Source organism: Periophthalmus magnuspinnatus, chromosome 6 (assembly GCF_009829125.3).
Source record: "Periophthalmus magnuspinnatus isolate fPerMag1 chromosome 6, fPerMag1.2.pri, whole genome shotgun sequence".
NCBI classification, from domain to species: Eukaryota; Metazoa; Chordata; class Actinopteri; order Gobiiformes; family Gobiidae; genus Periophthalmus; species Periophthalmus magnuspinnatus.
This window is the reverse complement of record NC_047131.1, coordinates 10,579,898-10,593,964: the sequence shown is the minus strand read 5'-3', so window position 1 is coordinate 10,593,964 and position 14,067 is coordinate 10,579,898. Positions and strand designations below refer to the sequence as shown.

General features: G+C 40.2%; 1 protein-coding gene across 1 annotated transcript; it reads right to left on the bottom strand.

Annotated features, from left to right (window-relative positions):
• Nucleotides 1-346: 346 nt before the first annotated feature.
• On the bottom strand, nucleotides 347-11,751 carry pdia3 (protein disulfide isomerase family A, member 3). Its single transcript, XM_033967898.2, has 13 exons — nucleotides 11,417-11,751; nucleotides 9,209-9,287; nucleotides 8,742-8,859; nucleotides 6,620-6,727; nucleotides 6,387-6,507; nucleotides 5,866-5,982; nucleotides 5,669-5,794; nucleotides 5,412-5,594; nucleotides 5,033-5,141; nucleotides 2,693-2,821; nucleotides 2,397-2,476; nucleotides 1,401-1,458; nucleotides 347-807 (listed from the first exon to the last, which is right to left on the bottom strand). The coding sequence occupies exons 1-13, from the start codon at nucleotides 11,548-11,550 to the stop codon at nucleotides 700-702; spliced, it is 1,470 nt and encodes a 489-aa protein (XP_033823789.1). The 5' UTR covers nucleotides 11,551-11,751; the 3' UTR covers nucleotides 347-699.
• Between the last annotated feature and the right edge of the window lie 2,316 nt (nucleotides 11,752-14,067).

Below are 14,067 nucleotides of genomic sequence, written 5' to 3'. Positions count from 1 at the left end.
CTGTTAAGTTTATTGTGAGAATTTTGGGCTGATATCACCAGAAAATCATCTTATTACACCAGTTTATGGCCAAAATAATTTTATCTGCTGAACCAATATTTTGTTAGCCAATATCCTTTTATTATTTGTCAGGGACCATGTACAAATTCATGTACAGTAGTACAGCAGTAGTAGCTACTGCTACTTTCTGTCTACACTCCCTACCGAAATCCTATCAGTGAATCTCTAAAAAACAACTAAACCACATCTGATGGAAATAAGATTAAAATCACCCATTGTTGGTCCACATAAATATTCTAATTTCATTTGGCGTCATGAAGATTTAAATAAATCCTGGAAGCGTATGGGTTTTGTGGGCCTTTTTATTTCACAATCTTCCAAATGTACAAAAACGAAAACAGACATTTTACAAAACAAAAGAATCCCAGTGAACTCAGTGCCACCAACCAATCAGAGCTAATCTCTTCTGCTAAGGCCCGCCCCATTGGTTAAAAAATGTGTTTCTTCCTGCTGTTGCCGAGCGGATTCTGGGTGTGGGGTTTGGGCTCAGTTCTGATTGGAGCAGGGTCATGTCAAAGCCCCTTTTTTGTGGATCATTTCAGTTCGTGTCCTGCCCCTTTGTCACGGTGTGGGCGGGGCTGTGTAGCAGGAAGTTGTTGGGGGAGTTTGTAGTTTTTTCAGAGGACATGTTTGTAGTTTTTATAGTTCTGACTTCTTTTTCTTCTTCTTGGGCTCATCAGGCAGAACCAGGGGATTGGACGCTTCACGTTTGAGGTACGAGATGAAGTCGCTCACCTCCCGACCACCCTAAAACCAGAGAAAATTAATATAAAGAGATGGAGGGGTTTTTGACCCGATACCTCGTCACCACAATTATATCAAAAACAGAGTGAGTTTCAATATTAGTTCATGGTCTGATTGTTATAAAAATATGAGCTGTAAAAAGTTACTGATCTCAGAGCCTCTCCCAAGTGTTGGGAAGTAAGTAAATACATGTACTGGGAATATTTATACGAAATACTACGTTTGAGTACCTGTATTCAGGTAAAGTTACTTTGATTGGGTGGTTTTGGGTGTCATGAGAACAGCTCTGAAGCCTGACATCTACAGTGAAATATCACGATAAACAATGATATTGAAACTACCTGTCACCAATTAAGATTTAACTAAAGCAAGATAATCAATTTTAAACACACTATTTGTTGCAGTTCATGTCTTTTAATAAAATAAACAGCAGAATGTATCAATTAGCTATAAAAGACAATTCTTACCCCTCTACAGCTCAAATCTTATATTACAACAAAAACACCCCAAAAAAACTCATTTGTGCCACATGTTAATTGAATAAATGGTTGTTTTACATTATGGTTTTATATTTACACTTCATAAAAAGCTCTTACATTGTATTTTTTGGGGCTGTTCTTCTGTCCAGCTGGAGAGAAGTAGATCGTGGGGAAACTGCAACAAAAACAAAAGTATTTAATTTGAAAAAAATACAATTTCAAACCCAAAACTTAATTTTACTAATTAACCAACTCTTCAGTGCTCTACAGTGCTTTGAGCCTCAGGACAGAACCAGTGTGTGGGATTCTTATAATTTAAAAGGCTTTATTCCACGGTCAGTGAGAATTCAAATATCTAACTGCCATGTTAACGCTGCATAACGCACAAGTAGTTCCGGCAACAGTTAAAGCCACAGCTACATCACCATCAGTTCATTGAGACTAGCAGTTAAAGGGGCCCAATTTGGAGTGGAGTATCTGATCCAGAACAAGGCTGATGATGGCAACGCCCTGCACCACTGGCTTAGCAGGGAGTGGGCACTTAGCAACACTGTCAATCAAACCTGTTGCTAATGCTAGCTGAAGCAACCTCGGGGAAAGAAGGGGCCTGATTCGTCTGTTATTATTGATGTTCATTATCTTGTGTTACAAACACAATAGTGAAAAAAATAAAAACACCAGGGTCATGTAGAGCGGGTTAATACGAACATTTTAAGACCACAATGATAAGTCTGACAGCAGCAGTTACAAAGAGAGGGGCCAGTTTTTCCACTGTAAAACCCGAGTCGGCAGAGGAAGTGAGTTAACCATGCCCATTTATATATACAGTATATGGTTAAATCACATTCTATAATCACTTATCCATCACCATGACATCACCATTGGAGAGGGTAAACAAATGCTCAACTACTGAGTAGAATGTAGGGACTAGCTTCATTTAAAACACAGAAATAACTGATATTTTAATATAGGTAATAGTCTTAACACACTTCATGGAGGAACTAGAACTCTCCAAACCTGCGTCATGCGTTAAAACTGCAGGACGCACGGCTCCATGTCATTTGACTTTTGTTTTTATTTTGTACAAGAAGATTGTTTTAGAGGAGCACTGACCCGCTGACTTCATACGGCGATGGCACGTCATTGGCGGTGGCGTCCATTTTGGCGATGATCACGTTTGGATCAGATGACAACTGAAAAATACGGCACACAGTAATATAGGACCTTTTTGAAACAGTCTTGTGTTTAAACTATGATCCCTGTTCTGATGTCGTTTCCTCATCAAACATTCCTGGAGTTGTGTTTTGTTTCATTCTGACATATTTAACACACAGCATATTTAGTTTTATCTGAATTCAAAACAAATGCAAAATGATGTTGATGCCCCCCAGCAGAGCTGTTGGCCTCACCTTCTCTCCGAGCTCGGTGTACTTGGGCTCCAGGTTCTTGCAGTGGCCACACCAAGGCGCGTAGAACTCGATCAGGACGTCTTTGGAGTCATCATTCACAATCGAATCAAAGTTTTCCGCCACTAAAACCTGAAAAGTTCGAGATTAGATCAAAACTGCAGATGCCATTCAACAGTCAATCAAGTACAACTGAATAAGGTCGTTTTCACATTGCCACTGGCTAGGTCGACGTAAAAGAGCTGGGATGCACCAATCTGATACTGGTATTGGATATTGGCTTCAGTATCAGTTCAGCCGACATCCTGGTTGGACAGAAAGTGATGCAACAAGACCTTACTAGGACTGTCACGGTAACTGCAATAAAGCGGTATGAGCAACCACATCACACAAGGGCTCAAGTGGCCATGGTAACCATAATACCGTAAATTTCGGACTACAGAGCGCACCTTGATATAAGCCGCACCAGCTAAATTTGAAGAGAAAATCAATTTTGTACATATATAAGCCGCAGGTTTTCATATTGTAACATGAGATATTTACACAGAAAGACGGTGCACTGACACGCTTTTTTTAAACTGTGCCTGAAAATTGGAACCAACACGACAACAACACGGGATGAACACATCTGCAGGTTTAGAAAATAAAGCTGCACCAACACGGAAAATCTGCTTTTATTTCCTCTGAAAACTTTTGTCGTCTTTTTACATTGACCAAGTTGGATTCATTGATGTCGAGCTCACGTGCAGTGGCTCTATTTCAGGGGTCGGCAACTCGCGGCTCCGGAGCCGTATGCGCCTCTTTCAGCCTTATACGGCTCTGCGTGGCTTGGGAACTGACACAGACACAGCTCACAGTCCTGCGTAAAGAGCCCTGATTTTCAGACGCTGATTTTCAGACGCGCCCTGATTTTCAGACGCTGTGCGCACAGGGGTCAGGAGCAACTTTGGCCCGTCCCTAATGACACACTAATAAGCTCGTCCGTAGATGTATCATGAAAATCCTGCTGGAAATCGCCACAGAAATCTATTTGATGTAGTAGCAAGTATATTATCTGCTCTTGTATCCGCGGTGACGTATCACGTATAACACATCAGACACGACGCACAAAAGTAGAGCCACAAGCGAGTGAAAATGAGCCAAAACAATAGTCTTTGGAGATCTTTTTAACAAAGGGGAAAAGGACAACTGAGGAGCCAGAAGAGGAGACTACGACCTCCAAGAAAAAGAAAGATAAATTTAACAGACAATGCCTACTTAAAATCTGGGTTTGTCACTACAGGTGACTCTCACGCACAGAGTCCGCTCTGCGTAACATGCGGGAAAAGCAAATAAGGCAATGAAACCTTCATAACTGCTTTGGCACATGGAGAATAAGCACCTGGGATTAAACGATACGCTACGAGTTTTTTTGTTGTTGTTTTTTTAAAGAAACTGCGGAGTAGAGTAGACATAATCACATAATCAGCGCGATGCATGATGCAGCGGTTTGGTGAGTTGTATTTTTTTAATGCACTTAAGTTGTTTTTGCCATATTTATCTGCCACGTGTAGAAGGCTTGTCCGTGAAAGTAAAACCTACATTATTCCGTTACATTATTGTTATTATACAGTGTTATCTTCATTTTAGATGTCAAAAAGTATTTGCGGCTCCCAGTGTTTTATTTTATGTGGAAAGTGGGTCCAAATGGCTCTTTGCGTGTTAAAGGCCGACCCCTGCTCTATTTCCTTCTTTATCTTAAAAACTGCATCATATCCATTTCATGATGCGCAAAATGATCGTTCAAAATCAAAACTAGTGAATTCTTCAGAGCAGAATCTTTCCCCACGTCTGTCTCACTTTTACGTTTACAGCTAGAGAGCGCCCCCCAGGGGCCGTTATCCAGTAAAATTCCATATATAAGCCGCACTGCTGTAAAAGCCGCAGGGTTCAAAGCGTGGAAAAAAAGTAGCGGCTTATAATCCGAAATTTACGGTAACCACATTTTGCATGACATAATTTTTACTATGAACCAATTCTTGTTTATGCATCTCTAAGCTGCTTTTCAAGAACAACTTGCCCTGTCGTTCCTTGAGAGATAAAGAAAAGGGCCATAAACACATCTGGAGCAGTTTTTTTGTTTAAATAAATGCTATTTTTTAGTCTCTGCTCTGGTATTGGCCAATAGCAGCAGATACTTAAAGCCACAATATTGAAATGAGAACAGAAAATGGTGGTGCATCCCTAAAAAGAGCATTCACTTTGACAGCCATAACAGAACTACATCTAGTTCCAGTGCGGCCACACAGAGTGCAGTGTGAAAAGGTCCCCAAACAGAAGAATGCGAGTTTAGATTCATCTGACCTTCACCGGGCCATCGTTGTCTTCGGGGATGGGCTCAGACTTCAGGTAACGCTTCAGTTTTCCATCAAAATAATCTTGTAGGAAACTCTCCAGAGCTTTACCGTCACGGCTGAGAGAAAAACAAAACAAACCCTGAGCGTCTCAATTAAACCGCTTCATTATAAGTGTTTTGGTATGGCATGGTATAATAAAAGGATAATTTTATGTTCTAAAAAATACAAATGAGTTTAAAAACATGTCTTCTTTTGACTTCATTGGCTCCTAAATATGAGAGATCCACTTAAGTATTACAATGTTTATAACCTTACTGGACTCAGTGTTTTGAAGCTTATTTTAATTGAAATAAAAAGATTTAAAAACTAAAAAGACTGTTACTCACGAGAACTCCTCGGTCATGACATATTTGTCGCCACGGGCCGTTCGGATGGCCACCAGGGGGAGCTCTCCACTGCTGCCGTCCAATCCAAATTCAGTCAGCTCATGCATGAATGAGTTCTTATTGGCCACGGCGAAATTCAGGCTCTGCCCTTTGTCCAGGAAGCCCTTCGCCACCTTCATTACTCTGGAGGGACACAATGATGTTTAATATTTATTTTAAAACAGGAAAAAAAATCTTTTGCATGTGCTGCAGTTCACCTGTTCCTCCAGTAGTTGGAGCCCTTGGGGTTTTTGGCGTAGTCCACATCATAATACGCCACGCACAAATCCCGCCCCTTTAGCTGGTCTTTGTTATCGTCAGTCATGTGAGGACACATCCCAAAACTAAAACCAGACAAATGTAATATCTTACCCTGTGCTGCTGCTGCAGTAGTAGTAGTATTTGCAATACTCACATATTGTCCTGGATGAACCTCTTGAGTTTGTTACTTGTGAACTTTTCTTCGCTGAATTTCACAGTGGATTCTTCAAACTTGTTCTGGAGCTTCTTTGGACGGAACAGTACCACGCCCCTGAGAATAAAAACATAAAAACACAACTTAAAAGTGCATATGACAGGTTGGACTTTAGTTAAGATCATTATAAGATTTTCCCCCCAAAGAAATTTACACTCCCAGTTTGTCTTTTTTTTTTTTTTTTTTTAAGTTTTCAAATTTTACTTCCTGGTTGTAAATCATGGCATCACACTAGTGAATTCCAAACATGTTACCTAGCAACTATGTAGTACACAATTCTTATTTGACAAATAAAAACATCATTGAAACAAATAAAGGTGTTTTCTTAAAGTATCTGAAAAAATGTGTTGTGTAAATTGTGCCAAATGATTGGACAGAATTGTCCCAGTGTGATGTCTGTGTAATATCAGTGTGGGACAAATGCAACTCTCTACTTCCTGTCATTTCCTGTCATTACTCACTCTCCATTGGCTGTGATCAGACCCGCTTCGTTGGTGTGAGCAAATCGGTAGCTCTCCCTCAGAGCGCTAGCAGCCTTCAGAAACTCAACCTGAGCTGCAGAAGATGAGTCTGAGAAGAAACCTGGAATAGAGACACAAAGGTCAGACCTGTGAGGGTCAGAGACTCACAGAAATATCAGATTTACCGTAGTATTGGGTATATTCAGTGTACAGTAGTTCTTTTGTAAACTTACCTATGACACTGGCGTCCTGGTCGGAGGTGAACTTGTCCAGATCCTCCTCAGACTTGAGCTCCACAGATGCAGGACCTGCCTGTTTCTTCAGGAAGCTCACGATGCCGTCTGAAACATTCATACAACTCTTAATGGGTGTTTTCACACCTACTGGCATCCTGGCTAGCTCTATTGTTCTTTGTTTTGTTTGGTTGCTTTGGGTCCGAGGATGGAGTTATAGATGGGGGAAAGATGATGTCCAAGGCCCCCATTCCTGTTCAAGGAAGGATTGGCTTTCCTAACAAAAATTGCTTCTTTAACTCCCCACTCAAACCATGATTTCAAAGCCACTCCTTTGAAGATGGTGAGGTACAGATCTTAACCAGTGAAAAATGATGTATGGCGGAGTGGGGTCCAGAGGAGCTCTTGCAATGGTTTCGGTCCATTAGAATTGTCCAACGGCAATCTGACCAGAACTGAAAAGCGTCTTGAATGAGCAGCAAAGCGTCTTCACTGCTACAACTTTTTGTCCAGTTCACAGATTTTACCTTTTACCGTGGACTAGACCTGGAGAACTGAGGGATTACACAGACGTGTCCAAAGAAAGACACATTTCAAAGTTCAATGTTGTGTCAATAAAAAGTTTAATTTGTAGCAAAGTTTCTCCTTTTTAAAAAGTTCAGAGTCAAAAAGATTTGTTAAACAAAGCCAAGGCCAGCTGTTGTACAAGAAAAAGTACTTTTAAATTCTTGAATTCAACCACAACTTTCTCACAGGCAAAATTAGGCCTGGATAATCACTATATCGATAATCAGTAATCAGTGTATCGATAATCTGTCGATACACTGATTATATCGATTGTACTATCTGTATAATCACTAAATCGATAAATCAGTATTATTGATTATCGATATAGTGATTATCAGTATCGATCGTTCAGAAGATTATCAGTATAGATAAACACTTTGGGCCTTATTTATCGTACAATGCAACTTTTCTTTGCAATAGCAGGGAGATTTTTGCCATTTTATGCGATAACCAGACTGTATATAGAAGTGGACTAAGCGAGTGTGACATCACCCAGTGTTCGGCTCCAGTCAAATGACGCTCATCAAGGCTAGAGCAGTTATAGGGTGAATTGGGAGCCAAATTCCGTTTTTGGAATGCTGACCACGAGCATCATGGCAACCAAAGAGCCAATCTGGAGCGAGGCTGATGAAGGCAACACCCTTGCACCCCCACAGCGCTGGTTTAGCAGGGAGCGGGAGCTTAGCAACGCTGTTAATCAAACCTGTTGCTAACTCTACCAGGCATGACCTCAGTGAAAGAAAGTACATGATCCTGGGGTTTTTATTAATGTTCATATCATGTAGAGTGGGTTAATACAAACATTTTAAGACCAAAATGACAGGCCTGACAGCAGCAGTTATAGAGAGCCGGGCCAGTTTGCTAATGTAAAGTGAATTGGAGGCAGAGTGGATGGAGCCAGAAGTGTGTCCATGCTCACTTGCTATTTGCAATGCGCAGCGTGTTAGCCATGTCCATTTATATATGCAGTCAATGGTGATCACACAAGATTTGAGCTGAACAGAGAATAAATAGTTTCTATGGCTGATTGAGCTGTTACTGCCCATTTAAAAACCCTTGGGGCAGATGGTAGCTTTAAATTTACAATATCAGCTAGTTTCAATATCGTTTACCATATTTCTCAGTGTGGATATATTGTGGTTCATAATGTGTCATTGTGACAGGCTCCAGTCTTGTGAATGCAGGGGGGCAGCTCCTTGCATTATAAACAGAGCTTCTGTTTATTTAAAAGGAGGATCAGATACAAATGTGACCCGGATGTGGGCTTTATTTAAGCAGACACATGATCCAGGTACTACACCCTCCACACCTAAGAAACTACACCTACAATTGCACCAACACACACCCTAGGTCTGCAGTTCTTCAAGTCACATGCTCTCTGTAGCTCCCCACCCATCCCTCTTGTTGCAGCTGCCCTCCCTCCCTACGCTTCCCCCTTGGTTCAGATGCCTTCCCTCACTCCCTCTTGTATCAGATGCTTGCCCGCTCCCACTGCCTTCCCTCCCCCTTGTGTCAGATGCCCTCCCTCTTGTGTTAAAGTGCAGACTTGACACACCTGCAGTCCTGGGTCCATCGTACGGTCCAGTCTCCTCTCCGTCTCTAAAGATCTTTAAGGTGGGATACCCGTTCACTCCGTATTTACTGCAAGTGTTACTGTTGGCTGTGCAGTCAACCTTAAACACACAGAACACAGATATGACTCCATTAAAACATACTGACTGCAGGGCCCACTCAAAGCCCAGGGACCCCCATTGCCCCTCCCCGAAATGTTCCACAGTATGACATTTTTCTCATCCGTCTCCATGAAACAATAAAGTGACACCACCAGGATGAGTTACAGGTCAGGTCTATGGAAAGGCGTTTAACTATCTTGCATTTACCCCCAACCCTTAAACTCTGATGTGTTCTGAATGAACATCTAACCGCAGCCACTGGTTTCTTTACACCGCTGTAATGTTGTTTTAAATCCCTTAAATTCTGGTTCATCTTTTACATCGTTTTATATGGAGCAGTGAGACTGACCTTTGCCAGACCCACAACTCCTTTGAGTCGAGTGGCGGCCACTTCGTACTCGGGGGCCAGACGTTTACAGTGCCCGCACCTGAAGAAAGAAACAGCTTTTAATATGGAAACATGTGACAATAGAGCACCAATACCTCATTATAACCTTGAGTGAAAAAATAATAAACCATCCCATCTTGTATATAATGCATTTTTATATTCAAAATGTATGTCACGATACTAAAATTTCAAACTATATATTTCAATACTGATCCCAATACCATGATAATAAAAATCCTCTTCATATAAACAGTACACTGTGAATTTCCACATTATATGGTAGTTCCTTTTATATACCAATGTGGCCTTACCTGTGTAATCGTCCAGGTAGATTCCATAGCGGTTCATGTGCTGGTAGTCTAGTCTATGTAGTTTTATACTTGTTCTGATACAGCTCAAGATCATTCTAAAGATATTCAGGAAAGGTTCATTTCTGTCTTCTGAAGGGGATTCTTTTTTTAGCATCTGCTCAAATGAGGATCTAGTTTGTAACTTTTTAAAATATCGATTAGTATAATTTCAGTATGATCTTGTAAATAAATTGTTCAGATGGTCTTATTTTATTGTTGGGCTTTAGATCCAGTGAACTAGACCTGGGCACTTTTAGTTTTAAATACAAATTTGAGTCAGCTTGGTCACAATTTGAAGCTGGATTTCAGACCTGATCAGAATGAAACCAAAACCAGTTTATATCAACTTTCACTTTCCATTCTCCTTTTATTTACAGACAACATTTTAAACCAAGCACAGGCCTTCAGGGAAATACAAAATGAGAATTCAGGTCTGGTATCTCCCAAACCACCGTCAGCTTTACTTTATTATATGTATTTAACTAAACGAGAATTTAACCATTATGAAATTGTTTTTAAATTAACTTAAAGGGCCTATGTGAGTATTTTCTGATCGGCTCTAATGTTGTTTCCTCATCACAAACAGACCTGGAGTTGTGTTTTGTTTCATTCACAAATGTTCAATGGACAAGCCCTGCATATTTAGGATGAGTTCTTCTCTCCGACAGAAAACGCTCTGTTCCACCTTGCGATGTCTTGTGGTAATACAGAAAGTGCTTTACTGTGTTTTCAAACTCCATGCACTTTCACTCGAATCATTTGGATCTTTACAAACCTAGAATTGCCCATCTCTACTCAACAAAAAGGTAAAAAGAGCTGTTACCTTGAAAACTACCGCTTCATGACATCACAAGGTGGAACAGAGCATTTTGAGCTTTGTAGACAGACTAATAATAAAGAGTTACTCAAACATGTGTGAATGAAACAAAGCACAACTCCAGGTATGTTTTTGAGGAGGAAACAGCATTATAACATGGAGCTCACAAGAATCACGTTTGTGTAATATAGAACCTTTAAGTTAGACACAGGTGAATTCTTAGTTTTATTTCAATTGTGGTAACTTTTGTTATTATTATTATGCAATTAATTATTTTATTTCAATTCATAGTAATTTTGAGTCTTTGAAAGTGTCTTAAACCTGAACTCTACACACGAGTAAAGATTTGAAAACCACAAAAAAAACAAAAAACAAAAAAACACACATTATTGTAAAAGGTTTTAGTTTTGTTTTAATGTATACATTAAACTTTTTATTGCTAAAAAAATCTCCACACCTGACATTTGTACACCGCACGGACCAATCAGAAGTGGACACCCAACCTCAGCCAGCCAATCAGCGCGTTACAACAGCGCTAGGTCCCGCCCCGCACTTCCTGGTGCTTCTGTCGTACTTTTCCATTTAAAACTGTTCAAACTGCACTTTTACACGACCTCGTGTAGATTTACAAAGTAAAAATAGACCAAAAGTACAATTACCACCACCATAAAACGTTAACGTTTCCAGGAAAGCGTTAATTGCTCTAAAACGTGCATAAATGAGGCTTTGCAGAGCGTTGTGGCCCGATATATGTAGTAATTGTAATTTTAGCGAAATTAAACTGGAGTTTCCTTTAACATTATCAATGTGTGCACGTGTGGAACTAGTAAAAATACAAGATCTTTTTTAAAGTAGGGACGTAATTGCGGGAGTGAAAGGTTAATTGCCAGAAAATGTGAATTAAATGAGGCTTTGCAGCTGTTTCTTGGCCTAAACCGGCTCTTTCCTTTTATTTTACAACAAATTCTACACAAAATGGTGTGCTTTAAGATAAATACTGACCACGGCGCAAAGAACTCCACGAGGATGAGGTCGTGGTCCCCGATGCGGCTATCGAAGTCATCATCGGTGAACTCCAACACATCACTGGCCGCGGAGAGAGCGGCAAGAGCGGCGAGGAGCAGGAGCCTGAGCATGTCCGCGGAGCTCCGGGTCTACGGCGGGTCTACGGCGGGTCTACGGAGGTGCTGGGTCCGTGTGAGAGGCCTGGGAGCCGGCTGTATGGGGCGGAGAGGTGGCGGTTCAGAGGACGCGGCGCAGGACTCGGTTTTAAGCCCGGAATGAAGCGCTGCAGGCGGCCACGGAAAGCGGAAGACGCGGAAGCAGAGGGCCTCTCCTAACCAGAGTGTGGCAGCGCGCGATTGGCTAGAGCGCGACATCAGTCACAGCGCCGCGGCCAATCACAGGCGAAGATCCCAAACACGCAGCTACGTAAGGCCCCGCCTCCTGGAATGACGCTGTAAAATCATGAAATTGGACTAAATATTTACAGTTTAAAAAGCGCAAATTAACTCACTTTAATTAGCAGGAGAGAGCCTAGAAATACTAGTACATGATATTTTAGCGTTTAAATTAAATTCCGAAAACTAGAAATTATTTACTAAAACTAAATAAAAGTGAAATCTGAGACACGTGGATTACCTGGATTGTGGATGTTCCGGATGGGTCACTCAAAATGCCAAGAGCGGTTTGAAATCTTGATTTACTTTTCACTGATGAATTTTGGACTCTTGCATTAGTCAAAGAAACGTCACCGTCGTTTTAATTTATTTTCTTATTTACACATTTACAACTTGTGAAAAAAATATTAAAGGCAGGTTTTATTATGTTAAGTTTTGGTTATCTAGTTTATAGTGACAATTTACTATAGCTTATTTGAACATTTTTATCTTCAAACAGTACACGACAGGTTTCATGTTTGTCTGATTCTGACTGGTGGATAGAAGCTGTGCTAAAAACAAGTTTTGCAACAGTTCCGTGGCAGCTTGTGAAGAAAAGTTGAGAATAGAAGTAAAAAAATACAGAAGTATTTGTGAGCTGTAAAAGACACTTTAAACCTGCATTTCACTGCATAAACCTGTTGTCTTTTATTTGTATGAGTCTAATCAGAACTATTGTCATTTAGACAAGTTATGGAATCATCTCCACATGTCACATCTGCTGTGTCCAGTCAGGAAGAAAAATGATAAACCAGAATGACAAAACTAGACAAATATAATCAAGATGTTTAGTAAAGTCTTAAAAGTAAAGATGTTAACAGATAAGTTTTAGTTTAAAAAATAAAAATAAAATCTAAATCTAAATGTGTGCATAAATATATTGTTTTGTCAGATTAATTTTGGATCAAATCTATTTTGTCTGAACAGCGACTGATGAACTGAAGAGTAAACTGTCTTGACACACAACATTTCACTTGAAATCACTTGAAATCTAGGCCTGGACTCCACTAAATAAATTCTTGTTGGACTAGAAGACATGTGCTGCTGATCGATTGGTCGACTAAAAAGAGGGCGTGGCTTGGCGCTATCACAAACTCAAAGCTTGAAGTGCTTATGACAGGTTAAACTACTCATTTTACTCAAACACAGGTAAGATCTTTATAAGGAGAAATGAGAGAATAAACATAAGCACTTTAAGTGTCACTGTTATCTGTGCATGTGACTCACACTGGTCACATCCACAATTTATAGACACAGACTCCAGGAAACTTTTAAAAGGTTTATAAAAAGTAAGTTCAAGGCGTCTTTAATCACTTTAATAATCCCATGATCCTCTCTGCTGTTGTCCTATTCAGACACATACTTTACTACTGTCTGCCGTGTATATACACACATAAGACATCAAATGTATGACATTATGGAGCTATGTACCAATTTTAATGTAATTTTAAAAATCTAAAACAAGTCTGGAGTTATTCTGAGTTTATTTTGTTCATTACATTCACATGTGCCATTCATAGTTTTGATGCCTCAGTGAGAATCTACAATGTGAATTATCAGGGAAATCAAAAAGAAACAGGAATGAAAAAGTCTCTAAACGTTTGACCTTTTAACTGTTTGAAGGTTTTCATATATTTCTTTCTCCATGTCAGTTTTATTCTTTTGTTTGTGTGTAATTAGGTCATTTTAGTCCTTGAGATCTCAAGTGCTTTAAGCCCTAAAGCCAAACTAGAGCTTTTCCAGCCTCCCTTTAATTCAGAGATGCTTCAATAAGCCTCATGTTTTAGTTTCACTTAAGCCATGGATCTACTCAGAGCATCTGCTACTGCCCACTCACTACAACTGATGCAGAGGAGGAGAGGGACAGAGGAAAGGAGCAGAGGAGAAGAGGCAGAGGAGCAAAGGAGAGGAGCAGAGAGTCAGAGGAGCAGAGGAGGATAGGAGCAGAGGATCAGGGGAGCTGAGGAGAGGGGCAGAGGAGCAGAGGAGAGAGATGTCATACTCGTTGCCCCCTGAAAAAAACAGTCCTTCACCATCAGAGGGCGCTCATTTTACAGTAAACAGATACAGAGTAAAGGGATCACGTAACCTGCAAATAAAATATGAGATTAGTTTTGTTTTAATCTGTTTCTCTCTTAAATGTATTTTCTTATTTAATTTTTCGCTGAATAGTTTAATCAAGAAAAATAAAATGAACACCAGCAGAGGACGCTG

Bases quoted from the DNA above. Each gene is read 5' to 3' on its own strand.
- pdia3 (XM_033967898.2), bottom strand. From the start codon at position 11,550: ATGCTCAGGCTCCTGCTCCTCGCCGCTCTTGCCGCTCTCTCCGCGGCC. The intron at 5,983-6,386 runs GTGAGTAATGAC...TTTTATTCTCAG, and splicing joins CTGATCACAGCCAATGGAGA to GGGCGTGGTACTGTTCCGTC. The intron at 2,822-5,032 runs GTCAGATGAATC...CGAACTTTTCAG, and splicing joins ACAACGATGGCCCGGTGAAG to GTTTTAGTGGCGGAAAACTT.